The sequence below is a fragment of the Lissotriton vulgaris genome, chromosome 7 (assembly GCF_964263255.1).
Source record: "Lissotriton vulgaris chromosome 7, aLisVul1.2, whole genome shotgun sequence".
NCBI lineage: Eukaryota > Metazoa > Chordata > Amphibia > Caudata > Salamandridae > Lissotriton > Lissotriton vulgaris.
This window is the reverse complement of record NC_141695.1, coordinates 633627671-633645452: the sequence shown is the minus strand read 5'-3', so window position 1 is coordinate 633645452 and position 17782 is coordinate 633627671. Positions and strand designations below refer to the sequence as shown.

At 43.5% G+C, this 17782-nt stretch overlaps 1 protein-coding gene across 4 annotated transcripts in view; it reads right to left on the bottom strand.

Moving 5' to 3' along the window:
* The window catches only part of MYCBPAP (MYCBP associated protein), a 1064843-nt gene that overhangs the window by 642869 nt on the left and 404192 nt on the right, over positions 1 to 17782 (bottom strand). For all 4 annotated transcript variants that reach the window (XM_086930831.1, XM_086930830.1, XM_086930829.1 and 1 more), the window contains exon 7: positions 4746 to 4896. In XM_086930831.1, the coding sequence (XP_086786957.1) occupies positions 4746 to 4896 (151 nt within the window). The remainder of the gene's footprint in view (positions 1 to 4745; positions 4897 to 17782) is intronic.

The window sequence follows — 17782 nt, the reverse complement described above, 5'->3', positions numbered from 1 at the left end:
ACAGGCTACTACCGTCGCTTTGTGAAGGGGTATGATACTATTGTAGCGCCCCTCACAGAGCTCACCTCAAAGAAACAACCTCGACGGGTAGTTTGGACGGGAGCTTGTCAGCAAGCTTTTGAGAAATTGAAGCAGGCAATGTGTGCGGCACCGGTCCTGAAGGCCCCAGACTTCTCCAAGGAGTTCATTGTCCAAACAGATTCATCAGAACATGGCATTGGGGTAGTGTTATCGCAACTAAATGAAGAGGGCCTGGATCAGCCTGTAGTCTTCTTATCCAGGAGACTGCTTCCCCGGGAACAGAAGTGGAGTGCAATTGAGAGGGAAGCTTTTGCGGTGGTGTGGGCTCTGAAGAAGCTGCGGCCATACCTCTTTGGCTCGCACTTCCTGGTTCAGACTGACCACCGGCCCCTTCGTTGGCTGATGCAAATGAAGGGGGAAAATCCCAAGCTGTTGAGGTGGTCCATCTCCCTACAGGGAATGGACTTCCGGGTGGAACATCGGCCTGGAGTGGACCACGCCAATGCAGACGGTCTCTCCAGGTATTTCCGCCTTAGTGATGAGGACTCCCAAGGGGTTGGGTAGTTCTCCCCACTTTCAGCTGGGGGGGACGCGTGTTAGACCTGTCTGGCTTTTCGCGTAGTCCCTCCAATTTATTATTTATTTTGTCCCCTTTTTGCCCCTCATACCCTTAATAATTTTTGTCCACTGACTTTTTCTAGGTGTTGGCCAAGGGGATAGGTGTTCTTTTTCCCCTCATAATTTTTCACCTCAGGCCCAGAGGCCTGTTCTGACAGGAAAAGTTGGAATCACACAAAATGGTGGCTACCAACTGCCCTAACTGTCGAACTCAGAACTTGCCCATAGCCTAGCATAGGGCGTTTCAGAACCTTCTGGTCCATTCTGGACCACTGAGGGTCAGCCTATATAAGGCGGAATGCGGGGCAGCCATTTTGTCTACCTGAGAGAGCCAGCTGGAGGACAGGCTGTAGCTAAGGGTGGGAAGAGGCTAGTCATAGGGTTGACCTCCTGGACTGGGAAGCTGCCTTACTGAATCACCACACTGCCTCCTTTAGGTTACTTGTCCTGACCCCGCTGTTGAGGATTACTGGAGACCCTGGGCGCCTAGCTTACCCCTCATCTAAATTATACAGGGGGAGACTACAGAAGAAGGAGACTGCAGCGCTGCGAAGCGCAGTCCTCTGCCCAGTAAAGGGACTTAAGGGAAGCGATCCCCAGGACATCAGTACAGTGATTGTGGGGATTGTGAGTTGGTGAGGAGCCTATCGCCACGTAATACAAGTTACCCCCCCCCCTTTCCCCTGTACCTGGGGCTGCCCTTGTCCAAGTGAGCTCCTGGTGACTGAAGTGGAGCCGGGTGCGTGCTCTCCTCGAGGCGCTTTGAGGGGCACTGGCTGTTTGATCAGGCTGCCTGCGTGCCTGTGCCCTGTAGAAGCAGTGTGCGCTGGAGTGAGAGATCGTTTCCTGCGCTGTGTCCTGTCAGCGCTGATCCGGCAAAAGGAGCGAGTGAGCCGGTGTTGGAGGGCAGAGCCGGAGGAAGTAAAACCGAGCAGGCTCCAGCGGAAGCCGCTGCTCGCTCGCGCATGCCCGGTCGCGCTGCCTCTCTTCAAGTAGGCGGAGGCGGGTCCAGTCAGAGAAGCATCGGAGCTTAGAAGCGGCTGGGAAAAGCTGTGAAGTCATCTCTCCCTCGCTCAAGCGCCACACGGAAGAGCCGGCGCGAGCGAGAGGGGGGAACTGAGGAGCAGTCCGCCTGCTGTGAGAGCTGCCAAAATCCTTTCCCCGCTCGAGCGCCACCAGAGGAGCTGGCTCGAGTGGGAGAGGGGAGCTGAGGTGCCCTGGAGGCTGGTGAGCCTCGCAGGCGCTTGGCCCATTTATCCTGACACGTGGTTTTCCCCACTCTCTCTGGCAATACAAGACCTCAACCACAAGTAAGGAGAGTAGCGAGAGGGCAGGGGAGCGAGACTTGACCAGCAGGGGAATAAAGAGATCATTCTAGAGGGTAAAGCGCTCTTGGGAAATTCCCGGATGGCCTAAATGTAACGTGGCTCTAATTAGATTAGTCATTTTATCAGTTAACAGAAGGGAGGAGAAAGGAAAGGAGTCCTCTTTGCTAGAGGAGTACAGGCTTCGTCCAAGGAATAACTGATCTTTGATTTGGAAGGTGACAAGCCCAGAAAGGGGAATTGTATAGTTGTCAATGAAATGATCACTAAATATCTGACCAAATGTAAAGTGCTGACACTGCCTCTTTGAAAGTAAGGTTTGGGGTGAAAGTCATAGGAAGTCATAATAGCAAAGTTTAAACAATTATAGAGCTTAATGAGATGTACTGCTAATACTGTTTAAGGTGGTAATTTGATACTTTTGAAAGTGCCATTATTGATTTCCTGACAAATGTAATGTAACTTGGAATCTAATTGATAAATTGCTTAGCAGACTAAGAGTATACTTGCTTTTCCCAAGACAACCTGTAGTAAATAAGTTGTGAATTCCAAAAGTAAAGAGCAAAGAGATATATTTTTATAAAGCAGTACTTATTTTTCCACATTTTGGTGTAGCGTTATTTTTGTGTGTTATTGCGTGGTTTTACTGTTGGGTGGTTTGCAACCTTCACACTTGTGCCTCTGAAATGCAAATTAGCTCTGACCCTGTGCCCCATGGGAACAGTCCAGTCCGAACTACCAAGCCATGTCTTTCCCAGACCGGAATCAAACATCCAAGGACCAGTTTCTGGCTATCAGCCTTCATTCAGCCTGGATAGCTTGACTCCAGTGGTGTGGAGAGCCTGGGACTCACGTCTGAGTATACCCAGCACACTCGGGGTGAAAATTGCAAAAAACACAGTTGATGGACAGAATGTAGAACAATGTCATACATTCACCCCAGTACAAGGATCTGGGCCTAAATCCATTATTTTTATGCACTCCACACCACCCTGGGTTGGACACTGGCTATATGCAAATCAGCTCTGACCCTGTGCCCCATGGGAACAGTCCAGTCCGAACTACCAAGCCATGTCTTTTCCAGACCGGATAGCTTGACCGGATAGTCAAGCTATCCAGGCTGATGAAGGCTGATAGCCAGAAACAGCTCCTTGGATGCTTGATTCCTGTCTGGGAAAGACATAGCTTGGTAGTTCGGACTGGACTGTTCCCATGAGGCACAGGGTCTGAGTTGATTTGCATATAGCCAGTGTCCAACCCAGGGTGGTGTGGAGTGCAAAAAAACGATGGATTTAGGCCCAGATCCTTGTACTGGGGTGAATGTATGACATTGTTCTACATTCTGTCCATCAACTGTGTTGTTTGCAATAGAGCAGATGGACAGCATGTTTTGACCACCTTCCTGTGACCATTCGAGAAGCTGGTGCAAGGGTTTGAGACAAACTGTAACAGTCTGTCATTGCTTTATTAACCTTCCTGCTTCCTCAAATTTGCTTGAAAATGCACCATTTATCCACTCTTTCAAAATTTTCTCAGGGGGAACACCCCAAACCCTCTGTAGGTTATTCAGGCTCGCTTGCCGCAGTGCAGTATGGCAAAATATGTACGGCCCACCACTTTCAAATGTTACCAGCCACCACTGCTGGAAATAACCTCCTTTCTGGCCTTGAGCTTTTGATGCCATATCAAAAGGCACCCCATACGGTCCCTCAATGTTTTACTGGAAAAGGTACGACATACCTTGCAGTCTTTAGCTTGATGGTCCAGATAAAGACAGTAAATGCAGTCAGAATGACGGTCATCAGTATAGAGCCTCTTCTAGGAACAGGAGGCACAGGCTCTAAAAAAAACCTTTTCTCCTTCCCTGACATCTTCAGGCAGGATGAATCAGTTACCAACAATAAAGATGATCATTGCAGATGAGTAACAAAAGAAAATCTTGAGCAAAACTCAATGGAGACTCCCTAGCAGAACTTGCGGTAGAAAATATGAAGGGCTAAGGTTCTCTCAGGAGTGTTCTAGAGGGTGAGAGGTCATGATTGGCTCAGGGAAAATGTTAGTCTCTTTTATAGGGTACAAAATGGAAAAATGGAAATGAGCCTAGGCCTTTTTCCTGTTTTGTACTTATCTAAGCATTGCTTTTTTTTATATACCAGGGACTCCCATCTCGACGACGGGGAAGGATTCAAGCATGTGAATCTATGAAAGGTCCAATACTGAAGTAACAGTAGTTACCCTGAGAGTGATAGGTGAGAATGACACCTCCAAGTGCATTCACTAACATTTGCCCGAGGAGAAGGTGGCACTAGAGACTTAACAACGTGTATTCCAAAAGGAGTTACATATTCACCTGTAGTGGAGGACTGTGCTATTATTTGTGGTGTATCTGTGTGTAGCAATCAGGTGCTTAGCTATGCCAGAAGTCTCCTTTGACTTGATAAACTGTTAAGGGAAAAAGTTATCTCTGCATGCAAAGTCAACTTTACTGATTTCTTGAATTTCAAATATTATGGCTTTTTTAATTTAAGTTCCACATCTTTATAAGTAAATACACTTTACTATGTGTGACCAGTGGTCAAACTGTTAAAGGTCTTAATGTCTCCCAAAAAGGCCTTACTGAGACCTAAGAAAAGACATGCACAACAGATCACAGAGCCTCCACGACACCTCTTCCACTCTGCATCTGTGCTCATTAACTTTCTCGAATTTCTTTCATAGGGTGTATTTATCACTTAAGTTGGTTGCTACACATACCAGAGTGTATGATACACACATCCTCACCTGCCTCCAGTTGAATAGTTCTTGGTTTTCGCACATGAATGAGGGGCTCTGGATATCCCCGCTCCTTCTGAGTTAAAGTTGCAGTCAAGCCACAGAGTTCACCTCCTATATGTGTAGGTTGGTTCCAGAACTCACTTCCAGCTCGATAGCCCTATGAAGAGAGTGGAAAAATTACTACAACATGTTTGCCTGTCAGAAGACATTTATCCAACACACTTTTCAGCAGCGACTTTTTTCCATTTAACATAGACGTCACTTTGTTAATTTTTTTGCCTGGCACGTTGCTCTGCCCAATATCTACAGAACATTTTACCTCTTCAGCATTTCGCAAGAAACTGCTTTATTGGACAAGTCAAATGATATGCCTTTCCATTCTAGGACTCAAAAAGCATACAACTTAAATCAGCATCATAGTCGATATTTTGAGCCATTCAAGAGCTCACTAGTCATGCTGCATCACACAACAGCTCCCCTAACAAGCATTGGTAAATGCATTAGGATACAACTGTAACAAGCTATACTTCAATTGAAAAACTGCGTGCAATACGTGTGTATGTTCTGAAAAGCTTAACCAACTGTCAACAATATCAGTATGTTGCAATAAAGCACTTGTTGAACAAGAAACAAATGTTTGCACAATCATTTTTCTTATTGTATGAAAATCTCAATTTGTACAGAAAACGAAAGAAAACTGAATTGTTTTCCTATCTTATTTTGGCCTATACAAATGTCAAATCATGATGCCTTATCCACTATTCTAGATAACAATGCATTAGGATACGTCTATGTGATTAATAATAAAAAAAATTTACACTTTCGTGAATGAGGCAGGTAACTGCTAGAGACAATAACCAGGGTTTATACTAATGTGCAATTTTTGTATAAATTATTTGCAAGAGAGGGAGAGAGGAAGAGAGACACAGAACGTGTCATAGAGCAAGAGCGAGAAAGAGGTTTGGAGAAAGACCATTAGAGAAGTGCATTAGTAGAGCACTTTGGGGTTAGCCGTAGTAGAGGGGCAGAACTTGCTGCAGGTCAGGATGGAGATTTATTTTCAGGGTTGTTTGTGGGTGCCGGTGCTGGATGAGAGGAGACGCTTGCATGCCAGAATTGAAATTCATGGCAGGGGCCCTCAGTTTGAATGGTAGCAGGTCCTGCAGGGGGAGTTGATGTGCATTGGCGGAGTTGAGTGTGGCTGTTGGTGCTTGGAGAGCTGAGGGTGGTGGTTTTTATATGGAATGCTTTGCTTTGAGGGCCTTTTCTGTGCATCGTGGGTTACAGTTGCTGCTTCTGGGCCAGCTATTGGAGTTGAGGGAGGTGTGTGGGGGTGTGGCTGCGTGAATGAGGTTTGCTGGACTGCTTTCTAATGAAAGCCCACACCATGGTTCTGGGCAGGTTTCATCTGCCCTGTCTCAATGGCTGGAGTAAAACCCAGTGGCTAGGCAAGGGCGTCTCTATTGCTATACGCACTCATATGTATTGGGATCATCGGATGCCCTTTGACTACCAGTATTTTAATTGACTCTATGGGGCCCATTAGCTTCTCGGGCGGATCGTCACCGCCCGCATGGCGGTGACGATCCGCCTGAGATCCTTCCCTGCCCGCCACCCATTTCCCCCACCATATTACTATAGCGGGGGGACCGCGGTGGACGGAAAGACCGTCCGCCTCTTTTCCACCCGGTCAACTCGTTGACCGGGCGGAAAAGGGTTTATAAGGGTGGCGGTGTACCATGGGTGTGGAAAGGCATGCGGTAATTGCTTACGGGGGCACGTTGCAGGCCCCTAGTGACTCTGGGGGGTGGGGGGAGCACATGGGGGTACCCCCCTGCAGTTCCATGCACAACATGGCAGGCACCGGGGGGTGCCTGCCATGTTGTGCATGGAAGTGCACAACATGCCTTCCTGGAATTGTGGCGGGTGGTGCTGAGTGCACCGCCGGCCACAATGACAGGAATGCAGGATGCGCCCACCACTGTGGCGGGCACATCCTAATGGCCCCCACGGGATCCCCGCCCTTATGGCGGTCGGTCCCATTACTCGATAGGATGGCGGTCCATCCTAATGACCCCTAGGTGTTTTAATTCTCTCCATCTTGGATGTGTGCACTTTTGAATTTGATTTTTTTTATTGCACAGTTAATAAAAACTCACAATATTGCACAAAGATAAAAAGTCTTTTGACTATGTAAAACTTTTCCAAACAAGAAGATATTGCACATTAGTAAAATCTCAAGGAGTCTATAATAAATTAGTAGCTCTTGCTGTTGGTCACTGCTATTATTACTTGTAGTTCTTATAGTTATAAGGCTGTTGCAGGGATCTCTGTTCTCCTGATGTGATTAATTTTCGCTCAGCAGTCTTAAAAATTTTTGTAAGGGCCATTTAGGAAGGCTACTTTTCTCCTGGTGCAGTTGGTTTTTCGCATCCTTGTGTTATTTCATTTCATTTTTTGGCCACTATTTCAAAGTATTTAACTGTTCTATAGTTTAACTGAGTCTCTTCAGGGTTAAAGCAAAGCATCACCGCTTGCCTGCATGATCTTACAACCTTCTGGTTCCATAGGGCCGGAGCATGGAACGCCTTACATCCACAAAAGCTGTACAGATACAAATAATATGTATAAGATCCTCCTTCGCAGATTGACAAAGGCGACATGAGTTTGATGGATCAGGCCTTTTCCAAGGTTCCAGGTGTCGTGCTATGGGTATGTTGCTAAGCGCATGTTTAGGAACTTGTTTTTTGTTTTTTGTGTGAGGCCCCTTGATAGATATTCTTGTGGCTTTATGGCTCCGTACCCTTCAAGCACAACCCATCCATGCGCTCTCCTGGTCAGGGTGGCTCTGTCCTCAAGTGAGGAGACCAGTTTGATGACTTTTGTCACCGCTTTCTTAAAGGTCCCAAAATCCGTTCTTGTTTCCCAGAGCGTATTTAGTCCTAGGCTCTCCAATGAGTTTGTTAGGTAGGCCCTTGCAGGTAAGATTTCTTTGACGTGAAGCTCAGTCCATAAGTTGGCGTTTAACGATCCTTGCTCCGAGTCTTTGATTTTGCGCCAGCTTTTTATGTATTGACCTTTCCTCTCCACAGATTGTTTCAATAGTCCAAATTCGAGACGAATTTGAGCGGGCGAGGAATTTTTAGGGAGATGGAAAATTGCCCTGTATGCACGGCTGATAGTATTGTCCAGAGTGCTTGCATCATTGCCCCGCATTGATTCGCTGCCGTAGGAGAGCATAGGCAGTAGGCGAGCTTTTATTACCTGTAGGAGTGGTGCTAATGTCCTGTCGGGGAGGACATTCTGCAGGGGCCTTGTTGATAGTTGAAAGGTCATGCCCTTTCTGCGGATGGCCTCTAGTTGTTGCTTGGAGGAGCCGTTGCCCTCTATTATGACTCCTAGATATTTATATGCGGCTCCCAGTTCTAGTCTTTGATTGTCCAGGTACCATGCGGGCTTCTGTTTTTAGTTGTAGTTCATTGGCATGACTTTGGTTTTGTCCAGATTGATTGTTAAAGAATTTGCTTTTGAAAATGTATTAGTTTTGTCCAGGAGGTTTTGGAGGCCAATAGGAGACCGGCTGATGAGGACCAGGTCGTCTGCGTAAAGCAGATTTGAGAGCGTGATTTTTCCTAACCGAGGTGCGTGTGATGTTACTGTTTCTAACTCTTCAGGAAGATCCGCGAGGAAGAGGTTGAACAGTGTTGGCGCTAAGACGCAGCCCTGTTTTAGGCCTTTACTGGTCTTTATTTTCCTCGATAGATGTGTGCCAGATCCCAGTTTTATTTGGATCCATGTATCAGTATGCAACATTTCCAGCTGCTGTAGAAGGGGGCCGGGGATTCCCCATGAGCTCAGCTTCCGCCATAGTTTGTGTCGGTCTACATGATCGAATGCGGCGCTGTAATCGATGAAACACATGAACAGGGAGCTTTTTGCAGTTTTTTCTGCGTCGGACAGTAGAGTTAGCGCCATGTTGTTGGTTAGGGTTCCCTGGCCCGTCCAAAAGCCCGTCTGTGTGGCTGGGATGATGTTCCTTTTTGTTGCCCATGTTATTTGATCCTTCAAAATGAGGCTTGCGTAGTACTTTGCCTCTACGTCTATCAGGGCGATCAGCCGGTAGCTGCTTGGGTCGATCCTTGCACCTTTTTTGTAGATTGGGCTTATTATCAAACCGCTCCAAGATGCTGGTATTTTTCCTGTTTCCCTTGCTTCGTTGAATATTGGGATCAATGTGGTGCACCAAAAAGCTGGATCCTGTTTGTATAATATCGGAGGGATCCCGTTTGGTCCTGGTGCCCCCTCAAGTTTTCCCTTTGAGATTTGTTTAAGGATCGTGTCTGTTGTTGCCTGAGCCGATAGTCCAGGTTCTATTTTTCTAGGTACAACTATCTTGGGGCTGGCTTCGTTCTCTGCTAGAATGCGGGGCCCAGTTGTTTTCTTGTTTAGCGCTTGGTTTGCTTTTTTGGCAGGTGTGTCATTTTTGTGCAGTTGGTGGAAAGCTCCCTCTTCCGAGTCTGTCCCTCCGGCTTTCTTCGTTGCGAGGTCAATTGTCTTAAAATTAGTTGTTTAATAGTTGGCCCAGTCTGATTCCGGTATTTCAGAAGTAATACCTCTGTGGTCTGGCTGTTGGAGCCTGTGGATCATCTTCCAAAAGCTAGAGCTATTCTTCTGTTTTGAGTTATGTAGAATTTTTGCCCATAGTTCTTCGTTCAGATCCCATTTCCTTTGCCAAGTTTTCTTTTGTAGCAATGCCTTTGACCTACGTAACTGCAGTTGAATTTCTGAATTGTTTGAATCTTGCCGGAGCTGTTTAAGGGTCTTTTTTATTTTGAGCTTGATATTTTTTGTTTCTACTGTTGTTACTTTGCCAAGCATAAGCCTAGTGGTATTCCCTTTTTGATCTTTCTTCCGTGTGGCATGCTTTTCTCCTAGTGCCGCTGTAAAGTTTTCCCATAGAATAATGGGGTTGTCGGTTTTATTAGAAATTTCCTGTATTATTGTTTTTGCACTGATTGTAAGAGTTTCTATATCCGAGATCTTGCATCGTAATCGCTTGTAGTTAGTGGTATGTTCTGTGCACATGCTTCTGATTTCGGCTGCTTTGTTCTTACAGGTCAGTGCAAAGTTGGCTTCTAGCGGCAGCTGGTCGCTCTGGGTTCTGTCTCCTATCTTAAATTCATGTACTTTGTCATACAACGGGAGTGTAACTAGAATAAAGTCTAAATAGGATGAGGCAATTGACGAGTGAAATGTTGGTACTGCGGGGAAGTCCTCTTTAAATCGTCCGTTGAGAACGCGCAGGTTCAATTTCTCTAGAGCTTTTAATAGCTTGGAGGCAGTGTTGCTGTGTTTGTATCTGTGGGGGATTTTTTGAGGTGGAATTTTCCATACTGTGTCCATTTCCTGCGTCATCTCGTCGGTTGTCAGTTCGCCGAATAACTGGAGGTTGAAATCGCCTCCCACTAGTATGTTATCCGTTTCTTCCTCCTCCATGAGTCTTGTTAGTTCTTGGACTAATTCGTTTGACCCAGACTGCTTGTTCTTAGGATGAATGTATGTATTAACTACAAGTAACTGGTGACTTCCTTGATTTTTTCAAATTGTGATTGATATAGCCTGGATTGCGTTCGGCGGGGTGATGTTTATGGTTGATGGTTTAATTTCTCCTATAACTGGTATTGAGGCGAAAATTACCAGACCGCCGGAGCAACGGCCATAATGTGATTCTTTGCGGGCCGGGTGTGTCCAAGCTGTATATCCTTGCAGAGTTGGGCTCCCATGTTTCCTGGAGGAGAATCAGATCAAACGATTGCAGGTAGTTCAATGTTTCGGGGTCCTTCAATTTGTCGGCTAGGCCATTTATGTTCCAACTACAAATATTGAGTTTGTCTTTGTTTTTATAGGGACCTGCGGTTTTGGTAACTAAACCTGACTCAGTTTGTCAGTTAGTGTCCCTTCTAGTTATTGTGCGAGTTATTGTTTCTTTAAAGGGAGCTGTTCGTTAAAACGCTGGACTTTGCGGTTTCCTCAGACGTTTTTCCCGTTCTGGGGAATAGCTTTGTGCTCCTTTGAGTACTGATGTAGCTGGTAGGGATCGTTTTTCCTTCCAATCTTCGAGTAGTAGGGTGGGGTAAGCTGGTTTTATTTCTGGTTCAGGCTGAATTCCCCACTGGGAGAAACTAGGTGCGTGCTTCATAATCGATTTTGCTAACTCCCTGGTTTTCCACGTGGCCCTTGTTTTCTCGTTCCCTCGTGAATTTATTGCTGGATGGAATTCAATTGATAACAAGTCCGAGGTGGTTATAGACTTTAGTTCTTCTATTGAGTTGATACATTTTAGTATGTTGCCCCTATTTAGGATATCTACTCTTCCCTTAGATTTGTATTCAGGGATGAAGAAGATTGTTTCTGGGTCTATTTCCCTTGTGGGCAGCGTTTTCTCAAGGGGCTGTTCCTGAATTGCGTTTTTCCGCTCTGAGTGTTTGGTGTTCTGTTCATTTAGTTTGGGCTTTGAAATGTCCTGATGAGGTCGATCACTGGGAAGCTTGTCACCGGTGTTTGCGATACATGAAATCTGAGAATTTGGTTTAGTCGGTGTTATCTTCGTCTTCTTGCAGGTACACCGTAATATAGAATTGTTCAGGGTCATGTCGTCTTTGGTGGGATTTAGACATTCCTGGTCTTCTGTTTCTTCCTCCGGATTTATATTCTTTTCCCTTGAATGGCCAACCGATAGCCCTAGTGCCGACTCAGTTTGATTTTGGACTGTTATCTCGGTTCTGCTTTCTACCAGTTTTCTCTTTGGTTGGTTTCTTGGGCCCGTACTAATGATAGGGGATTCTAATCCTTCTGTTGACATGCCGGTTAGGGGCAGTAGGGTTTCTGGTTTCTGTGGAGGGGGATTGTCATTCCTTTGAAGATCGATGTGATCGATCGTTACTAATTGCCCCTTGCCTTCCGGTGCTATGGAATTCCAGTTTTCTCTGCGACAGTCCTCGTTGACCTTTCTGTTGCGCCCCTTCCTTTTTTGCTTACGCCGCGCCCGTGCGTTCTGCATTCTCCCTGGTTCATTTGATTGTCCAGTTGTGAGGGCGTTCTGGATGGTCTTTTCTACTGTAAAGATGGCATATTGAGTTTGACTCACTGGCGAATTAAGTTTTTGCATATCTGTAATTTTTTCTTGAGGTCCTCCCTTTGTAGCAGGTGACTTTGCCACGTTTGTTTTTTGGTCGGGCCTCTCTAACCTAGTTTCTGCTTGGGAGAGTTTTGTGGAATTTAGTTTTATTTCGTCCAGAAGGTTGCTCAGCATCGTAGGTAATGATGATGGCTTGTCGAATATTGACGAACAGGTACAGCTGGTTCTGTCTATTTCAGTTATTTTACTGACTCTTGTCCTCTTTTTATGAGTCCCTTCAGGTCGGCTAGTTTCCTGTCTGTTCCCATTGTGGCCTCTGCTAGGCTTTGTAGAACAGATAGTTGTAAGTCCATCTTGTCAGATTGGTACTGTAAGGCCGTTGAAGATAGCTGTATTGTGTTAAGGAGGGTGATCCAAAAAGTATTACCTGAGTCTGTAGTCTTCTCTGGAGGAGGGTGCGAGCTTTCTTCACTGATATTGTTAGTGGGCTGCCTGCCGTTGTATGCTGTCTCCAGGTCGATCCATTCTTCCGAGGTCAGAAGGTCATATCTTTAGTTGGTGACGAAGTTGATGCGAAGATTTCGTGATCTAATTTTAGCTCTAGGTAATCAGAAGTCCTTGTGTTGGTGTTAGACTTTGGTTCAATGTTTGCATGGGAAGTTTGATCTAGATGGTCTACGTTTTCTCGGGTTTTTTCGTCCTCTAAAGCTGCTTCTTCAGTGGGGATAGATTGAGTTGTTGTGATAGGCTTGTTACACTGGTTGCTTCTGTGGGGCCCTGAGTTCCCGTCGTGTCTTTTCGCTTGATTGTTCGTTGGAACGGATGCCTGTGTCGGGCTTGATGGTTGCATCTCCTCTGTGTGTCCCGCTTGTGGGGGTGGCTGAAAGGTATGGCCTTCCTTTGGTGGTGTTCTAGTTTGTTGATGAGCCAGTTTGGCCTTATTTTCTGCTCCATGTCCAGTTGGGGTAGTTGTTTCTTTTGGCGTTGGTGCCATGTGGATCTCTGCTGTGATGAGGCCTGTATTCATGGGGCAGGCGTTGGGCTCGCTGGCTGGTTGCAAAGGGGATTGGAGACCAGTTATAGAATTGTTTGAAGAGTAGAGTACATTTCCTGGATTTTTTAGGAAGTTCAATTTAGTATAAATTTTTGGCTGAAAGTTGTGTTTTGTTTCACTTTGTTGTCCTGTTAGTTTGATTAGTTGTTGATTGTTTTTTCGTTTCTGACCCTTGCGCATCCCTTGTTTTGGAGATGGACTGCTATTTGTTTTGTTGTCCCAGGTCGTTTCAGGTGCTGAGGCGGGACTACCCTCTGCTCCTAGACTTAGTCCTTCGGCCTGCCCGCCAAGTGGGTCGATGCTGGGTCCTTCTTCGGTACTTTCCAGCGAGGTTTCATGCCCTATTGTATTTTCAGACGCATTTGTTCCACAGGGGGTCGGTTCGGTCCACTTAGTCAGCTTGGTCCGCTTGGTCAGCTTGGTCGTGCCGGGTGGTTCTGGGCTTGTTGATGTGCTTGTGTTGTTCCGTTTTCGTTTGTTGGGCTGGGTCGCTGGAGGTTTTCTTACCCTTCCAGACCTCATGGCGGGCTGCCTACGTCCTGCTCCCTCGGCTCCCTCCGCTCCCTTTGCGCCCTTCGCCGTTGGCTATCTGGGAAGGCTGAAGGTGCACTGCTACTCTTTGCATTTGTGGTCACGTCTCGCCACCTCCCGGCTACTTTCGGATCAAATGGAATTTTGAAGTGGAATTTTAAAGTTGGCAGCTATTCTTCACGCGCACACCCCGGCGGGTAGGTGGGTACTTTGGTGGGTACTTCGGCCACTCTTAGCTGCCCTTGGTGGTATGATGGTGGTATGATGAGTTGGCGGAGTGGCAGTTCAAGCTTCAGTAATGCAGGCAAGGGGTAGCACTCCCGCAGGCTGGAACGCCAAATTTTCCGTGCTACAAACCGCTACAGGGCAGCAATGCCGAGCTATTGAGGCTATTGAGGCTATTGAGGTTTTCTTTGAGTGCTACCAAACTCTGCGGCGGCTACCAGGGGGGAGAGAGTGAAGAGCGGATTTATCCAGGTTTGTTCGCGTCCGTGGCTGAAGCCTGAAGCGGCTGGGGAGGGACGGAGGAGGGAGGAGGGGGAGCAGCAACAGATGACTAGCGGCTACGGTGGAGAGAAGGGGCTTAGGGCACACTCTGCGAGCTCTACAAAAGGTGCCGCCCTCTCGGTCTCTTGCCGCTTGCTTACCGCACTGCCTCGCGCTGCTTCGCTGGCCTCACCTCACGCAGCCGCCGCCTCCTGTCTGCCGCCGCCTCCTCCTGACCGCTTGGTCCGCTGGTCCTTTTTCGCTTCGCCGGCGGGTGCCGACGTGCACTCGGCTCGCAATGTCACACTCGGCTTACTCGGCTCCTCACTCCAGCATGGCTCGCACGGCTCGGAAAGTTATGAAAAGCTCAGTTTTCAGTCTCTGTCTCTGTCCGCTGTATCCACTGTGTCCGCCTGAAAGGTCAGGGTGGAATGGAGTGCCGGCCTCTCTCGTCCCGTCTCTCTAGAGCCACCTAGCTATCCCCTGCAGATATGTCTGGATGTGTGCACTTGCATTTTGACTTTTGATTTTATTTCATGTCTCCTTACAGCTTCAGAGTAGGATTGTTTATCTTCTCCTCAGCACAGAGTAAAACAGCCTTGCCCAGAACAGAACGTGTGGGATGTGCATTTGAAAGCATGAGAGAGAGAAGTTTGTGGAATGTCTTAGAGTGTATTGCTGTAGGCAGTGATGCACAAATGTGCATTATGTTGTACATTGGGAAATAAAGTTTTAATTTTTAGCTATAGTTTGCTCTAACTTCATCTTGAATTCTGACTCTGTCTGACCTAAGTTCTGCACACACAAGCAGGCCCAAAGGTTACTCACTGTTATTTAGGTTATTCACGTTCAAGATTCCTCTTTGAGGGTGATTTTTTGTACTTCTGATATGTTTCTACTTTCTCAAGTTTCACTAAGATAAGGGGTTGGAATATGTAGCGTAGGAGCGCAAGGAGAATGTGTGAGAAATATTTTGCCTTGGAATGCTCGCAGGAGCCTCGCCAGCATCAGTACATTTCCTTGACCTAGAAAGTGTCTTTTCCAACCCTCTCGTGCATTGAGAATATTGTACAAACTGGGGTTCCCTGGCTGGAAAACCGGGTTTTCTTCTGAGAGGTGAATGCATCTGCTCAGTTCTGCATTTCCCGGCTTGAGAAATCTCTTGACCCCAGGATCGTAATTTGGGATCCCCTGTCATGTGTGGGCTAAGATGAAGATATTGCAGCCGGTCAGGTATTTTCTCTGATTTTTGTTTTTATATGTCTTTTTTTCTGAGCGCACATTCATTTCTTCTGTGTGCAGTCAAAATATCGAATTGTTAATATTGACCTACACTAATATCGAGTTTTTAATGACCTAAGGACAGAATATCGAAGTCAATAATATTGTTGACCAGAATATCGACTGCAAGGTAAGTAATATCGATTTTTTTCAGTATCGAAGTAAGTAATATCGAAGTAAATAATATTGTTTGCAAAAATATTGTTGTAAATAATATAATTTTTTTTTAGTGCTATGTATTTTAGACGTATGTTTAACTTTTTTTGTAATGGAAAATAGTAATTATTTTAAAGTAAATTTTGCGTTTTAGTATCAGTGCGGGTTGTGGGTTTATAGGAAAATAGGGTGGGAAGAAATGTCATTATAATTAATTAATTGATATGTTTCCATTTATTGTTATTGATTGTTAATTTACTGATAATTATTAATTTTTATTAATTGGTTACTTATAATTATATTGATTATAATTAATTTATATACATTTTTATTTGTTGCTTTGTTAATTAATTTATTGTAAATTAATTATTATTTGGTAATTACTTCTTATTAAGTGATAATGAAATTAAATATGTTATTTTTAATGTATAGCGGGTTGTGGGTTTAGAGGGGAATAGGGTGGTAAGTAATGTAAATATAATTTATTAATTAATAATTATGTTTTATGTATTGTGATTATTAATTTAGTGTTAATTATTAGTTGGTAATTAATTTTTAGTAATTGGTTATTTTTAAATTATATTAATTATAATGAATATATTATTAGTTTGCATTTATTGTTATTGTTAATTAATGTATTGTTACATTAATTATTTATTTGTAACTTTTAATAATTTATTAACTGATAATTAAATTAATTGTGTTATTTTTAATGTGTACCGGGTTGTGGGTTTATAGGGAAATAGGGTGGGAAGTAATTTAAATATAATTAATTAATATGTTCTTATTTATTGGTGTTATTAATGTATTGATCATTAATTAGTTGGTAATTAATTGGTTATTTTTATATTATAGTAATTATGATTAATGTATTATTAATTTGTATTTATTGTTATTGTCAATTAATGTATTGTTAATTATTTATTGGTAATTCATTTTTATTACTTGATTAATTGATAATGAAATTAATTGTGTTATTTTTTGTGTAGCGCTTTGTGTGTTTATAGGGGAATAGGATGGGAAGTAATTTAATGTTATTTAAATAAATATTCATTTAATTTAATAGGTATTTATTAATTTTTTTGTTAATTAATAATATGTTATTTATTTCACAAAAAATATTTAATTGATAAGTATGTTAATTTAAACCCTACGCTATCCTACATTTTCCACACTGTTACACTCACTGGAGCTCGAATAGTAATTTTAACCCCTCCGCTAGCCAACACTTTCCCTACTGTTGCGCTCACTGGTGTGGAAATAGTAATTTTAACCCCTAGGCAATCCAACACTTTCCCTAATGTTGCACTCACTGGAATGGGAATAGTAATTTTTACACCTCCGCTATCCAACACTTTCCCTACTGTTCCACTCACTGGAGTGGGAATAGTTATTTTTACCCCTCCGCTATCCAACACTTTCCCTACTGTTGCACTCAATGGAGTGGGAATAGTATTTTTTACCCCTACCCTATCCAACACTTTCCCTACAGTTTCACTCACTAGAGTGGGAATAGTCATTTTTACCCCTACGCTATTCAACACTTTCCCTACTGTGGCAGTTACTGGAGTTGAAATAGTTTATTTCCTCCGCTATTTAATATTTTCTGTATTATTTTAGCTAATGTAGTGTATAATTAAATAAACAAATGTTTAAAAGAATTGTAATTTTTTTAATTTGTTACATATATTTATTTAATTTGTATTTATATTTTTGTTTTATGTGTATAGATGTATTTATAACTTATAAAAAAAGTAACAATTTATATGTTGATTAAAATAAATAATAAAACATTAATAAGTATATATATATTCTATATTATATGAATATGTTTAATGTATGTTTAAATTATATAGTACTTATCATTTTTAAGGATTTTTAAAAATATTTTTAACTATGTTTATTTTAATTATATGTATTATTTACTTTACATTATTTTTTTTACTTAAATAAAAAAAAAATTTAACAACGGTATTTTTTATATCGATATTATTTTTCTCAATATTTTTGTACTTACCATAATGTAGATAGGATGTCGATATTCTTGACTTCGATATTTTTGCTGCAATATTTTTGTCAGTGATTCAATTTCTTCATTGGGTCTTGTTCATTGGCATAATCTGATGTATTCTTTATATATATTATATATGCTTCCTTGCTGTGAATAAATGCTCTTTATATTTGAGTCTTTCATTTGACAGTGTTTATTTCTTGCATTTGATTACATGTATTTGACCTTGCTTGCTTATTGCATTGGACTTATTATTATCTGCTTATATTTCACTCACATTTGACTTGTGAATGTTCTATTATTATCTGCTTAGGTTTTGCTTCCTTGCATTTCATTTGTGAATGTTTCATTATTATCTGACTTGTAAGTCATTATATTCATTTGAC